At 38.3% G+C, this 16,571-nt stretch overlaps 1 protein-coding gene across 9 annotated transcripts in view; it reads left to right on the top strand.

The window, feature by feature from the left end:
- The window catches only part of ncoa2 (nuclear receptor coactivator 2), a 309,391-nt gene extending 293,403 nt beyond the window's left edge, over window positions 1-15,988 (top strand). For all 9 annotated transcript variants that reach the window (XM_043689194.2, XM_043689197.2, XM_043689193.2 and 6 more), the window contains exons 21-22: window positions 1,901-2,099; window positions 10,463-15,988. In XM_043689194.2, coding sequence (XP_043545129.2) covers window positions 1,901-2,099; window positions 10,463-10,474 — 211 coding nt within the window. In that variant the 3' untranslated portion in view covers window positions 10,475-15,988. The remainder of the gene's footprint in view (window positions 1-1,900; window positions 2,100-10,462) is intronic.
- Window positions 15,989-16,571: the final 583 nt, after the last annotated feature.

Here is a 16,571-nt window from a genome sequence, read left to right as displayed (position 1 = left end):
GGACTTCTTTCACTGGAACGCAAGAGGTTGAGATGTGATCTTATAGGAATTTATAAAATAATGAGTATAGATAAGGTGAATGGCAGGTGTATTTTCCCTAGGCTGGGGGCTTTCAAGACTAGAGGGCATATTTTTAAAGTGAGAGGAGAAAACTTAAAAATGACATGAGGGCAACATTTTTACACAGTGGAATGACCTTCTAGAGGAAGTCTTGGATGCGGGCGCAGTTATGATCAAAAGACATTTGGATAAGTATGTGATTAGGAAATATTTGGTGGGACACTGGCCAAGCGCAAGCAGATGGGACTAGTTTAGTTTGGGGTTATGTTCAGCATGGACTGGTTGGATTGAAGGGCCTATTTCTGTGCTGTATGACTCTGTGTAAGGAAATACAGCATGAATTTTCTCATTTAAATCGTGGACATGCCTTTGCCCCTGTAACTGCATTAATCTTGAGGAGCAGGTATAGAGAGGAACTGTTTGAATGTTTCAGAAAGAAAATCATCTTTCATTGTTGACCTTATGTCCTCTAGACTCAATGTTGTTAAAGCTGATATTTTAACTTCATTTCTTTTGGTAGTTTATACCACAGGCAGGGTATATTTTATGAAGTGGGAGGGGACCATTCGAGATCTAGAAATCTTACACCTGAAAGTCCGATGTAAAGATCTGTTATGTTATCTGTTATCACCTCAGTCAAGGCCGGCAATTTCTTTTAAAAGAAATATGAAATCCAGTTCTTTATTGAAAGAATGCAGCCACAAAATGCCACCGTTCGAAACAAAGATTTTTACTAGAAGTATCAAACAAAGCAAACAGAAAACAACGTCTTCGATAATTTACATATACTGTTAAAATCCAATATTAAACATGAATCAACAAACAAACTTCAGTTGTTTATAAGCTATGTTACCTATTAGCCGCAAACACTATGATCTTGCAAACTGGCTTATATAGAGCATCAAACCTAGTCACAAAGTCCTTCAAAACTGTCTTCCTTAAGAACAATTTAATCTTTTCTTCAAGGATGTAGTAGCAGCATACACACCAACCTGAGTTCCATTTGGCATGATCTTAACTAAAAATTGCACTTGTTTGTTGAACCTCCTTAACTCAGTCTGGATGGTGTGGATTGACTTGATATTCTCTTCAAGTTACTGAAATAGCTGCAACAATTTTATATTTGCTTATTTTCAGCTTCTGGATCTTCCTTACTTTGCTCCATTGGGTATATCAACTTCTAATGAACTCTGATGGCTCTATCTCTTTATTGATATAGTATTGACCAGAAATTCTGGTTTCCAATTCTCTTTGGTTTCCTCAGCAATTAGGTTTGTCATTTTCCAACTTTCCTGTTTCACTTCTAGTCTATCCCCAAAGAGAAAAATTTGCATGTTTTGGCTGCTGCTGCAATAGAATCATCACTGTTCTTACAACACCTTGTGCAGGATCGTGGCAATAACACCTGTCCATTGAAAGTTACTGGGCAAATACAAGACATGCCGAGGTTTTACAGAGGAAGATAGATATGTTAGGGGACTTAGAGTCGTGTAGCTTGGTGAGGATAAGAGTAAGGAATGAGTGAATTTTAGTATGGGATAGGGCACAGGCGACTGCACTTTGAGAATGCAGAGAAATGTATTGTGAATAATCAGAGACCAGTGAGCTGACTGTCAGAATAATTTATTCTAGCTGTGAAAAAATGTGGGTAAACATTTTGGATTATTGTCACAGAAATTGGGCAGTAAGTGCATCATGTCATCTACAAAATAATTATGCCTGTCCTTGTTAAGGTTCATACCTTCTGATAGACGAGACCCATGTGATCAAATACGTTTGGGGAAATACAAATAATCTAATGGTTGATTTTTTTTTGTTTCTTTCCCCTCTTGTTATATAGCATGTTTTCACAGCCATCCCCGCCACAGTTTGGACAACAGGCAAACACCAACATGTACAGCAACAATATGAATATCAGTGTTTCTATGGCAACCAATACTGCCGGTATGAGCAACATGAATCAGATGTCAGGGCAGATTAGCATGACCTCAATGACCTCTGTGCCTACATCAGGATTGTCCTCTATGGGTGCTGAACAGGTAAGGGATGAGCGATGATTTTTAAAAATCTAATGCAATTACATTAACAGCAAATGGTGGCAACTGAGAGGGCGGCACAGTAGGACTCCTGAGCTCCATTTGTTTGTTTTCTTTTCTTCTCTCCCTCTCTCTTCGTGTTTTTCTTTTTCTTTTAACTACTCGTCCACGGGCGACACCAGTGATGTCCAGGATGAAAGCCAGTGTGGGCTCCCGGCTCTTGACGCAGCCTCGGACTCGAGCCATGATGTGAAGCCTGGTGTGGTCTGAGTTGGAAGGACTTATTCTGAACTTTTTTTTCTCTATTTCTCTAATTTATTTCTGAACTTTATATTGCCGCCGTTTTCTTTTTTTTTTAGACCCTTAAGAATTTTTATCTTGGTACCTACAATGGCGCTGTGAGTGGCAACTTGTAAACTTTTCACTGTACTCATGATTACATGTGACAAGCTAATTCTTCGTATTATTTTTTGCTAAAGTCTTAGCTATTGGTCCAAAAGGCTGACAATCCAAACGGCCACATGCAATATTAAGATTATGAAAATGCTTTATTAAAGTATTTGATATTGGAAAGCATTTCAAGTGTTTAGTCTAGGTTAGAAATGAGTAATAGAATAGCTTCTGTTACATTTGGACTTTAATGAAAGAGGGTATTGATTTGGCTGTATAAGATAGCTGAGTCTAGATTAGAGTGGTGCTGGAAAAGCACAGCAGTTCAGGCAGCATCCGAGGAGCAGTAAAATCGACGTTTCGGGCAAAAGCCCTTCATCAGGAATACCTGATGGTATTTTACTGCTCCTCGGATGCTGCCTGAACTGCTGTGCTTTTCCAGCACAACTCTAATCTAGACTCTGTTTTCCAGCATCGGCAGTCATTGTTTATACCCTGTATAAGATAGCTGTAGTAGTGTGCTGACTGACTTTTTTTAAGGTTGTTTTGGAAACAACTAAGACACAAATGTCAGTGTGCTGCTTTTCCTTGGCTAAATGGAAATACATTCCATCTTTTTCAATAAATGAATACAATACTTCATTTGGAGCTAAGGGTGTAAAGTTACTTTCTATTTAATTTATGGATCCGGATCATGTGAAGCTTGAAATGAGTGGGCCACATCCTCTGACTGGATGGTAGTATTGCCTGGCGCTGTATATCTGGAAGTCCCAGTGCAGCTGACTCCACAGAAATTGTCTAGGAAGTTGAAAGCTCCAATGGGGAGTCACCCAAAGTCTCCCAAGCATCCTAAAATGCTCCTCGATTCTTTACTTGGAGTTGAAGACTTCGGGTAGCTCCTAGAACTCCATTTTAGTTAACCCAGGAGAATTTGGAGAAAGTAAAACTCCAACACTTGACTTACTATTAAACTAAGTCTTCATCTATTCACCTGCCACCCTCTGCACATAACCCACTCACCCATATTCATTCGCTGGAAATCGTTATTCTAGCATCCAGCATTATTTCAAATCAGAAAACCAATTGCATTTAGGATTATTAATTAACAATAACAAATCTTTAAAAGAAATGTAAGAATTATTCTACTTGCATTGATTAAAACAAAGGGAAAATTGAAAGGCTTGTGCAGAAGTTTACTGGAACTTCCCTTTCCATGTTGATCTCTTTGCTGCCTGATATTGCCTTTAAGGGATGTTCCCAGATCCTAAGACACTATGGACTGGAGGGGCTGATGGCATCTCCTTTCTTGTGTTGAGGCGTAGACATAGGCAGTGGGCAGGCGTGGGTGCAATTCGGAGCAGCTCAGTTCTGAAGTCTGGCTGCAAAAATACATGGGAGGCTAAGTGGGCATTTTTTAATATGACTACTGTCTGGCAGATCTGTTCCAACAATAAGTTAGACGTTCTAGACCGTGATATTATGACTTGGATGCTTAACAATGGCCTTCATTAGTTTCCTCATTTCCTCTCCCATCTCTTTTTTCCCCCCCCCCCCCATCTTATCCCAGTTCAAACTTTTAAACTTGGCACTTCCCTCATGACCTGTCCATCTTCCTTCCTTACACCCTCCTCTCCAACCTATCACTATTATCTCCACCTCATCTGCCTATCGCATTCATAGCTACCTTCCCACCTCTCTTCCCCCCTCCCCCCCCCCCCCCCCCACCTCTTCCCCCCCCCCCCCCCCCCCCCACCTCCCCTTCCCCTTTCCCATTTATCTCTGTACCCTCTCTACTCACAAGCCTCATTCCTGATGAAGAGCTGTTGCCCGAAGCGTTGACTCTCCTGTTCCTCGGATGCTGCCTGATCTGCTGTGCTTTTCCAGCACTACACTCTTGACTGCTTAACAGATCTGTCCATCTTATTCCTATATTTTTTTTAAATTTGCACGCATTGATAAGGATGAAGATGTTACTGCATTTGCAGTTGGTTATAAAGAAAATATTTATAATTCTTCTATTCAAGATGAAATTCAGTAATGAATATACTGCACATAACTACTGGTGGCTTTGTGCTGTTGTTAAAAACACTGTCCCTTCATTTCTGCTAACTTTGTGGTTCTCCTTCCCTCGCCAAAATAATTTAAGCTTTCACCAACCATATTCAGCAAGAACATTAGTTCCAGTATTGTTCAGGCATAGTATGATCTTCTTGGATAGATGTGCTATCCTGATAACCACATGTGCAGTTAGTGTCACCAGTTACTGGAGCTCACACTCCAAATCTCATGGCGCAGAATACTGTTGGGCTTTGTTTTTTTGTTCAAAAAGAAATAGACTTTTATTTGTAGGTATATTCTCATTTGAAACATTGTTAGTCAGCAGAACCGCACTTCCCAAAAGCCCAGAATCTGTTATAACATAAGGTCATTGCAGTAACCTTGTGGAATATTAATGTAATCAATACTGAAGACTTAGATGTCAACATGTAATGTCATGAGCTTTATAGTTTCTATTCCATCCTCTCTCCCCTGTTTCTCTACACGCCCCCCCCCCCCCCAACTCCTCCAAAACACACACGCATGCACAATTAATTTATTGGATCAGGTATGTACAAAGTGATCTTACCTGAGATGGTAGAAAATTTTCTTTGTCTTTCCTGACCTGATCCTTTTTTTTATCAAAATCCTTTCTAGATTAGCAGACATGTCTGTAAGTAGTGCTTGAGGTAACCAATATTAAATTTGGGCCATTAGGTTGGTCACAGGTGAAACCATCAAAGTCGCCTGCACAGTTAGTTCTGCTGACTGTGACTGATTGTTAATCAGAATTTTCTACAGGACCCTGACTGCAAGTTTACTAATGACTAGTCAGTGCAAGGATATTGTTTCCTCTGAGGTTTAATTACAGTGAATATTCAGATGTTCAGTGGTGCAAGCATCTTAGTTCCGTGCCATTATTGATGTGCAGCATCAGCTTTTTGTGAAGTTTATGCTCTATAAGCTCACAGATGCTGGTGTTTGGAAATTCCTCTTTGGCATGCAGGATCTATAAGGATTTGTAAAACCTATTTTTGATAGTAATCTGAAAATCAGAATTCTCAGGTATTAATTTAACTTCAAAGAACAGGAGGAAAATCAATGAGAAATAATTGTGTCCCAAATTCGTAAGCAAGTGAAGAGAAAAGAATGAAAAGACAAGGTCCAATTAATCTAAATGACAACTCATTGCACCATTAATGTGCTCAATGTCCAAATCCCACATAACCCTATTTAAATTTAAAAGTAGAACAACAAGTGTTTTTCATTATGGCATGACCTACTAACTTGTCTTTATGATGGAACATTTAAAAATAGCAAGGATTATACAATTACAATTTTTGCTTTTAACGAGTGTCTTGATATGACTCTTCATCTTAAGGGTACCAACAGTTTTGTAATATTGCATCTGCCATGCTCAGCTTAGAATGAAGGCTGAAATGTGTTGCAGCATGATAAAAATATAGTTGCTACAGTAAAGAACGTAAGATCGAACATACTTTTTTTTTTGAAAAGGTGAGTCCAAATTGAACCAACTATGTTTCTTATTTCTAGTAAATATCAGGTCTAATTTATCAAACGTGATATCTGCGAGGCTGGTGCAGCATATTTTGTGTATATACAGCTCACGATCTGACTTTGGTGAGAATATAAAGGAGAAGTTTTTAGGACACCAAGGTTTGAAACAATCTGATGTGGAGGTGCCGGTATTGGACTAGGGTGGACAAAGTCGGAAGGTATACGACACCAGATCATAGTCCAACAGGTTTATTTGAAATCGCAAGCTTTCCTAGCACTGCTGCTTCATCAGGTGAAGTGACGTCACCTGATGGAGGACTGCTTTGAAAGCTTGGACTATAACCTGGTGTTATGTGACATCTGACTTTGAAACAATCTGGTTCAGCCCAGGAAAGTGGTTAGCAATGAAGAAGTTGAATCATTGTGGTAGCTTCAGTCATCCTAATGTTTAGCTGGATGTAAGTTGCAGCTCATCAGAGACCTGAATACTGAGCAGATAATCTGCAAGCACAGAGGAAGATGGTTGTGATTGATAAAGGTCAGATGCTTTCCATTAAATCTCTAAGTTCGTATGAAATTTTCCCTGCCAGTTGTTCTACATACTTTATACTATCATTCTCTTTATTTCCAATGATATCCTGTAAAATATTTGCAAAATTCAATTGTTCTTGGCCATCACTTTACAAAGCAACATATTGCATAAATGCGTAATAGAGGTGAAGCTTAAAAATATGACTAACATCACGAGTAAAATTGCCATTGTTCTACCATTCCATAGACTGCATTCTAATTAGAGAGGAATGACCAACAGTTTTAACCTGAAGGTAAGGGGCGAGTTTTATGTTAGACTCTTGACGCATCTCATCAGTCTAAACTGGATTTGAAACCAGGTTCTAGAGGTAAAAGACCAATTCCGTTCCACTGCTGTATTAGTCACACTGAACTGTATTCATTAACCACTGGGTGGGTTGCTCTTCGGAGGGTCGGTGTGGACTTGTTAGGCCAAAGGGCCTGTTTCCACACTGTAGGGAATCTAATCTAATTAATCTAATCTAATTAATCTAATCTAAAATACATACAATAATCAAATGTTTTTAAATTGCAGAAAGAAAAGATGAAAACAGACCAATTATCTAGATAATTTGATAAAATGTATTTGTAACTGAGAGGTGACTTATTACGTGTTATGATCTCTGTAAAAGTAGGGTCTGTAGCTAACTTTTACCTTTTTTATCTGCCCCACCTCCGCACCCAGTACAGATCTTTGTTATAACGTGCATTTTGTCAATGCAAATTCTGTGTAACGCGATTGATGAATTGGGGATGCTGTTTCTAAATTGGGAACTTTTAAAACGTGTGTTGGTTCTAACGTAATTACAGTGCCAACACTTTAAGCGCTGTTTCTAAAGCGGGATTTTTCTGTAACGTAGGGTTGCGTAAGAACACAACCATTGCATTATGGAAGAATTCAGTCTATCAGATTTCAGATGTTGGGACTGGTTCTGAGGCAGGTGGATTTGGACATTTTCTACTGCTATTAAGGAGGGTTTAAATTGAGTTGGCAGAGGGGTAGAAACTGATTCAAAGGAAGCAAAATTAGTAAAAGGACGTAGAAGAATAGTAAGCAAAAATGGGGGAAGTAATGACATTCATCAAATAGGTTCAAAATGGAGAATGATTTTAAAAAAGCTACATTAAAGGCACTCTGAATGCATGCCTGAACTGCAGAATGTTTGATGATTTGAATGCGAATGGATATAATTTAATTCCATTACAAAGACATTGCCACAAGGTGACTGAGATTGTGAATTGAATATCTGAGTTTCCTACATTTAGGACCAAGGGAAAAAGGAGATGGCTGCACATTAATAATAAAGGTTCCTTGATTAATGGATCAAGATCAGTTTAGTTGGAACTAAGCAACAGTAAAGTGAAGCAAACATTGTTGGACTTAATATTGAGTTCAACACCTTCAAATTGTGAACAAACTCCCGTTTCTTCCCTTTCTTTTAGCTTGTTACATTCTATTATCATTTCCCCTCTACCCTCCCCCTATCCCAGTGGAGCTGTCTGCCTTTGAAGCCTGGCAGAGGAGATTCAATTGTTCTGTCATTTTCACATCCCAGTCACTTAATCTGAATTACCAACCTTTAGTTTTCCTCCACCAGCACCCTACATCCACTATTCTCACACTCGCCCCGCCCAAACTATAGCATAAATACTGTTATGTCCACACTTCACTTCAGCTCTGAAGAGTTATCTGGACTCAAAACATCAGCTCAAAATGTGTTGCTGGAAAAGTGCAGCAGGTCAGGCAGCATCCAAGGAACAGGAGAATCGACGTTTCGGGCATAAGCCCTTCTTCAGGAATGGCTTATTCCTAAAGAAAGGCTTATACCCGAAACGTCGATTCTCCTGTTCCTTGGATGCTGCCTGACCTGCTGCGCTTTTCCAGCAACACATTTTCAGCTCTGATCTCCAGCATCTGCAGTCCTCACTTTCTCCTCAAAACATCAGCTTGCTATCTCTCCATGGATGCTGTCTGACCCACTGTGATTGCCAGCATTTGTCTTCAGTACAGATTCCAGCATCCACAGTAATTTGCTCCTAAACATTGTTGGGAGTTATTTATCGAACACCAAACTGATGTTGTACAAGCTACAAAGCAGGACATCGTAGATCCATGTAACATGAGCAATTTTGTAATAATCAGGAACTTCAAGTTGTCCATAAACTAGGTTAACCAAGCCAGCATAGAGTTGTAGGGAGCAAATTCTTAGAATATGTCGGAGATTAATTTCTCTAACAGTGTGTTGAGGAGCCAACTAGGAATTGACTATTCTGGGCTTGGTATTGTATAATGAGAAAGGGTGAAGTAATAACTTTGTGTAAAGGAGCCTTTGGGAAATAGTGACCATAAAATGATAAAATTTTATGTAGATGTGAATGTGACTTCGTTCATTTTGAAACTAGTCTTAAAGGATGTTGGCATGAGGGTCAAGTTGGCTAGAGTGAATTGGCAAGTTAAACTAAAAGATTTAATGGTAACCAGGTCATGGCTAGTATTTTAACGGAACACTAAGATCTACAGTAGTCTTATATCATCGTTCTAAGGCACAAATACCCAAAGGGGCAGGTGGATCAACCATGGCTAACAAAAGATCATAAATGAAAGAAAATTATTTATAAGAATGCCAGACAAAATAGCCATTTAGAGGATTGGTAGCAATTTAGGCTTTATAGTTCTTTTGAAGGTGCTATGCAAATACCAGCTTTCCTTTTCTGAAATAACCTCTTTGAATTGATAGTATGGCATTGAGTAAATTTGAAGGTAGAGAAAAGTAAGTTTTTCAGTTTAAAAAAATAAAATCTAATAATCCATTCTCCAGGTGGGAACATACAAAATAGGAGCAGGCAACTGAAGGTCTCTTTCCAGAAGGATGATATTGGACGTAGCATTGGATAAAATTGAATTTCGTAGATAATTGTAATTTTGATAAAATTGTAACATAGCAAATGTTTAGTGTGTCTGTTCTTTGTTTCTTCAACCTGTGTAAATAATTTTTTCAGTTCTTAAACGGCAAATCACATTAAATATTTAACACCAAAGCTAGCTTTTGATTGTTAGGTCCTGACGATGTGAACTTAAGTTTTTTTGCTGCTTCACTAAGAAAGATTCATTACAAGAGTGCTATAATAATCAGCTGTAGTAAATAATTGATTATGTTTCCATTAGTACAGGGAATAGATTTATGAACTAATGGTGAATAGCATAAGGAGTAAACCTAAACACACTTTTAAAACTCATTAAAGGGCAGTATTTTAAACTGTGTAGCATTGTACATGCAGTGTTGGTTTGTCGGTTCCTGGAAACTGCTGACTCTTATACTTTTGAGTTGGAATTTTTTTTTAAAAAGTAATCACTGACAGGGAGCATAGAGCAAAAAATATTTGGGATATACTGCAAATCATGAATGTATTGTGGAACAACTGTCACATAAGCAACTTTGGATATTTGATTTTTAAACTTGTTATTGCACCAGAATCTTAAGGTAATTATTTTATTCTGAAGTACACAAGCTGCTTCTAAAAAGCGCTGTTTTGAAGCAAGCATGCAGAGGGAAGAGTAAAAATGCACAAGGAATTGCTTATTCACAGTTCTTTGCCCATTTCTGAGGAAGGGTCATTGGACCCAAAATGTTAACTGATTTCTAGCCACAGAATTTGCCAGACCTGTTGAGCTTTTCCAGCAATTTGTTTTTGTTTCTGACTTGCATCATCTGCAGTTCTCGCGGTTTTAATTAAGGAATTTCTTTTATTCCAGTCACTTGAGGTTCCTCATTCTGCAAGTTTAATTTTGTCATGTTACATTCTTTGTTTCTGTAGATTACGTAATTATTTCGTACTTTTCCATTCTGCAGAAATATTGCTGACCCTCAGGATTGCTGCTCCTCCTGTCTTCATGTGTTTGCTGATGTACAGTGCAAGATCCTGTTTAGGTGGCAACCAACAAACAAGCTCCTCCAGATCAAGCCAAGAAAAGTACAGCAGCCAATTGAACTCTCAGCCAGGCTTAGAGAAATTGTTACAAGAGTTGCTACTGGAGTGAAGGGCTCCTTTGTAGCAATGTACTTGCCTACTGAAGCTGCTTTGCCCATTGCATTCACCATAAGTGTGACTTAAGTCTGTCCTCACAATGGATTGACATCGGCTTTGACCCCTGTCCGATGAATGTATTTCTATCGTCATTTTGCAGGATGAGCACGTAATTGCTCTTTTGATTTTGATCCTCAGTGGTTGCTGACTTTTCTGCTGTTTAATCCAACGTGCAGGCTTTCAGCTGTGTTTTCCTCCAACAGTATTTAGAAATGCAGCTTCTTTTTGAAAGATTTTGCTGTGTGTAATTAAAAACAGAACTTGCAGATAAGCTGAGTGAATGCTGTTAAAGTAACAAATTTTGGGTTTGGAAAGTATCTAAGTGGAATTTGACATTGTTTTTACGTTTTTGATAAAACCAAATGGGGATAGACTTCAGGTAGGTTGTTAGTTGATGTCAGCAAAAGAATTAGTGTATTATCTTTTTTATACTGGGGTTCTGCTCTGTGGAGTCATGGCTTAACATCTGGGATGTACGATTTTTCTTTGTCACCATTTTTAATTACAACAGTTAACAAGTAGAATGTATCTGATTCCACAGACCAAGACTACATGCTAAATGTTCTCAGCTCTATAGATGTTCACCAGTTACACAATAATAACTTGTCCTACAGCTGCTGTTGCTAAATGACAGAAGAACTAAAACATCAACATGCTCTGATCTTTTACATAACCAGATAGAACAAGCTTTTTTGACCCTTACATCGAGTAGAGATCCAGAATACCTGAACTGTTGCTCTTTTCCTTTTTCCTTGGAGACACAATGGTCACGTTTTCACACTGGCTACCACAGGAGCAGCTGGCTTCTTCCAGACTAACAACCCATGGTGTTCCCCATGTAATGGTGGCGGGAGCTTTTCAATCTCCAGCAGTTAATCTCTCCTCCACACTACTATCTCACAAGCAGCAAAATTACCAACAAAAGTATTTGATTTCACCTGGCAGGGAACTCATGGCCAGTCTCACTGCACAGGCAGCAGAAACTGTCCTGTCTTTCACCGGTTCCACATTCCTAATCCTATAACAGTAGCTGGTCTATTCTGACAAAATGTCACTGGATTCTTTTGTGCCAAGGACTGATTTTCCATCATCCCCACTTTCCAAGCTTTCTTCCTTGTCTTTCTGTCTCCTTTTTCTCCAAGTCATTGCTAATTTCTCTTAGACTATACTCCATCATAGAGGCCAACTATTCCAGGAGTACGAAGGTCTCTTCTCTGTCCACCTGTGTGAGCATTTTAGAAACATGATCCTGTAGACCAGACTAAGCTGTGATGTGGAATTCAGCTGCATCACTTAAAAAAAACTCCCAGATTCTTCTCCATCATAAGCACTGAGATAATTCTGTAAAGACAAAATAATGAAAGCAAAGCTGAAAGTTACTTCTCTCCTTTTTATTTTTGTAGTATGTTGCTTACACATTTTCATGGTTTTGATGCAACTTAGCATGTGTTGTTTGTGTTCACTTGTAGAAACTAATGTATCATGGCTCTATTGCATGAAGTTCAGTGGAGTAACCAGCCCAGAAATTGTAAAGCTTGGAGATGATGAGAAAAAATTATTTTTGTTGAATTTCTAAATGGAAAGGATAATCAGCAGGAATCTATGCTGATTCTCAATGATTTAATGATGAAACATATTCATCTAAATATGTATTACAGTGCATTAACACTCTTAAATAATTGTCCCTGAGCAATTAATTTGACCTCTGGCACCAAACAGCCAGGAACAGTGGCGTTAAGATGCTTGTAAGTTTTCATTGTGAACAGGGAAATTATTTAGCATTTGACTGGATTTGCAATAGCTGAATTGATCCAAAGGTCTTCATGTATATACAGCCAATAATCTATTAATCTTGGTTATGTTTCTGCTCCCTCCTCTGTATCCTTCTATCTACAAACACACAGAAAACCATTCCAATTTAGATGGAGTGTTATCAGATGGCACAACCCTTGCTAATGGATGAAGAGACCAGTCTCTGAAAGGCAGGTTCAGCTGCCACACATGAAACTACCAGCTGTTGACATGGTTTATCGTCCTCAGCATTGGCATCTGTTGCCATGCCAATATAGCCACTCTTCGTTATGTTGGTACATGCCAGCCTACAGGAGGTGTCATCATTTTCCACATCAGCTAGTGTCTCCCAGGTGCTGTAATCATTATCTAAAATCTTCATAATGTGCTTGCAAACAGAGTTTTGGGCATGCCACCAGTCGTTTGGCACCAAGCACCTCACCGTAGTGAAAGCCCTTGGTTTTATGACCGTCTTCCATCCTTTGGATGTGCCCAAGCTGACAAAGTCTCCTCTGAATGCAAACTTCAGAGGTTTGCTTTTTGAGAGGATTGCCACTCTTGTGGAATTTGTCCTGATTGGATAAAGCGCAACAAACAGCAAAGACAGAAATTGTTTAGCCTCTTGCCCCAGCTAAGCGGTTTTAATTCTAATGCCATAAACAAATGCAATTTAAAATAGCCATTCTAGAGAACTACATAAATGTGTTTGGAATTTAGGGTTTTGATGTGTTTCTCTTGAAGTATAGATATGTTTTTTTAAAAAAAATTCTGCATTTATTTTGTAGCCAGTCTGAAATATTGGGTTTGAAAGATTATCAAGTTTAACTGGCATGTCAGTCAGATATTTTAGTGTCATCAGTTTCATTTAAGTAGAGGAATCAAAGCAGTTTTTAAAATTGATCAGATTAAACTGAAACTCTTCAGAGTAGATTACCACCACAACATTATCTTATCGAAGTTTATTAGCCCAGATCATTTTTGATGCCAGATGTATAAATCATAAACACAGACTATAACCCTCTGTGTAAGTTTTCTTTAACTAATGGAATTTATCTTTACACTCATGACTGTGCTACTGGTCTGTTTAGTTGAGTTTACTTGCATAAGTATTCATGGGATAGTAAAGCTTGTATTGTGAACCATAAGAATAAGGTATTGGGGCTGTTCAAGTTAATGCTCTAAATAGTTTATTGTTCTTCATAGCTTTATAATGCTGTGGGATCAGAGAATATAGGCGTTTTTGTAAGTTACAGAAACCCAGTGCTTCGTTACTATTTCCTAAAGTCAGTGGCAATTTCCAGGTGCAAAATGTGGCAGTTCGAGGATTAGATGCCACCACAACTAACAAAACACAAATAGCCATAACATTTTCAAATGGTAGAGTATTTTGTAAATTAAAACATGATGACTTTTGGAAAGCATTTGGGTATATAAGCGTCTGATGTATGTAACCAAGCAATAACTTTTACTTGAGAGCATATGTTTTACATACTTGTAGAATTTTGATGAAGTAAAGTTCTTCAGTTGATTCAAAGTGAGGTACAACAGTATTATGTTAGATACCTTGGTAGCAGCCTCTCTCTCTCTTATTGTACATAAAATAAAAATCATGATGCCTTGATAAGTAGCTATGGAATTTGTTTCAGTAACATTGATGAGGCCAACAAATTATCTGGTGGTTCTCATAGGTAGCGAGCAACCATTTTTAGTTTTCAAATTGTACGGATATCAAGCCTAATTCCCAGCAAACTGCTACACTGATCTGCATAGTTTCCCTCAATCTAATAGTTTGATTAGAATTGGAAGACTTGGTGAATAAATTGGAAGCAGGTGCTTAGTTTATCAAGCTGTTATAGGGACCTGATGATTTTGTATTTGTGTATCAGGCTACAACGGAACATGCTGTCAATAATGGCCCAATACCAACACTGATCATATTGATCACTGTACAGAGACTGAATAACTGGCCTGGTTTTGCCTCAACAGTTGCTTTTAGGAAGAGGTTCTATCACATCTTTCAGCTGCAGATCATTCAGTTGATGAAGAACTGCGTTATTTCCGTGTTAAGATGACATCTTTGTGTTTCAGACTGCTTTAGTATGATATAGCTTTATGTAAATACTGCTGTGAATTAGGAAAGTTTTCTGAAATGCAGGCATTTAATTTTGCCGAGTTTAGAGCCTAGACCTTTGCGTTTGTGTCTATGGGAACATTATGTAATACCTAACAACATGTTTTCTGTATTTATTCTATTTTATATACGCTTTATCTTGATAGACATGGTTTCCAACTGGACATGTCACTGTTGGAATTGTGAAAATGATAAATCTGCTGTTGCCCACAGAGCCAAAAGATTTTTAAAACAAAATTTCTGGTAAAAATGAGAAGGTGTATGTCATGCGGTCATTTAAACCCTATATAGTGTAACCTCGATTTATATCTTCTGTAGATTTGAATGCCTCAAGGTCTATTCTCTTGGAAAGTGAGGGTGCATGGGAGCTACTTTCATTAGGAAGCAACATCTCTCTGATTGATTGAACATAATGCAATCTATAATATTTTCCTCTAACAAAATTTAAAATAATGATGCAAAATTAACATTAAGAACTATGTATTGTAATGCTGTACATTGCAGACAAGCAGGGCTGTGTAGCTCCGTTTGCAAAATCCAAAGATTTCACTGAGTTGATTTTAAAATACAGCTAAGCCATGGTATGTTGGTGTGGTTGAACATCATTTTATAGTATTTCTACACAATTGATTGTTGACTGGATGCAGACACATTCTCTGTACAAACTATACTATGGATTTTCAATTTGATAGGCACTTCCCGTCTACTTTTTTCATTTAGAGCTTGAACTTGTTTTGTAAAACCTTGTCAATTTCTTAGTACAGTGCAGGAAACTCAAATGCTATAACTTAGCATAATGCCTTAGATATGTTTTTATGTCCTGTATATTCCTAGCAGCTGTTTGTTGTATTATATTGTTTGTATAGTGAATTGTGTAAAATTTTTGAATGTGTCATCAGTTATTAATTTTTTTGTCAGATAAATAGAAATATCATAGCAATATGGATCCATGGTTATTGCTTAGTTTTTTGCAGTTATTTTGTTCCTTTGTGGTCAGTAGCGGGTCACTATTTGTATAATGTATTTTCCCCCCCAATCTCTGAGAGGTGTATATTGACAAGTTGCAAATTCTAAGCAATATGTAAAGTAAGATTCTTCAGAAGGCTTACAGTGTTGCAAGTTCAGAGATGTATTTTTTTTTAGTTCACACTAAACACCTTTCCTTCTTCTGGCAGCCATGTTTGTATCCTTATTGTGAGCATTTTATGCCAAGTTAGGTATATTCAAAGAAACTTAAAAAATACATTTATGCAAGTTGTTAACTAATATTGCTTTTGCTGATGTCATTTGCTTACTTGATGTTAAATAATGCTGTTGTAAATAAAGAATCCTGTTATTGCGATGTTTAATAAAATTTAATTCCTTTGAATTTTACATTTTCAATTGAGTAAATGCAACCAAGTTCATACATGTGCAAAAGTATCAGATCTTAGAGACATTGACAGCACATTATGTCCACACCAGTCAACAAAGATCTGCCTATACTAATCCCAGCTCTTCCCCCGTAACTCTGGAGGCTTTAGCAACACAACTGAATATCTTTAGATTAGATTACTTAGTGTGGAAACAGGTCCTTTGGCCCAACAAGTCCACACCAACCCTCTGAAGAGCAACCCACCCAGACCCATTCCTCTACACTTACCCCTTCACCTAACACTATGGCCAATTCACCTAACCTGCGCATCTTTGGACTGTGGGAGGAAACCGGAGCACCCGGAGGAAACCCACGCAGACACTGGGAGAACGTGCAAACTCCACACAGACAGTTGCCTGAGCCGGGAATTGAACCCCGGTCTCTGGCGCTGTGAGGCAGTAGTGCTAACCACTGTGCCACCATACTGCCCCATCTAAATAATGCTTAAATGTTAAGCGAGTTTCTGACCCAACCACCCTACAGGCTGTGGGTTCTAAACTCTCACTATCCCTCTGGATGAAAATATTCCACGCAACAC

The sequence above is a fragment of the Chiloscyllium plagiosum genome, unplaced genomic scaffold, assembly GCF_037043375.1.
Source record: "Chiloscyllium plagiosum isolate Xiang-an unplaced genomic scaffold, Cpla_swu_hap1 HiC_scaffold_4, whole genome shotgun sequence".
Lineage (NCBI taxonomy): Eukaryota > Metazoa > Chordata > Chondrichthyes > Orectolobiformes > Hemiscylliidae > Chiloscyllium > Chiloscyllium plagiosum.
Note: the sequence above shows the minus strand (reverse complement) of the source record. Positions and strands in the feature narration are given on the sequence as shown.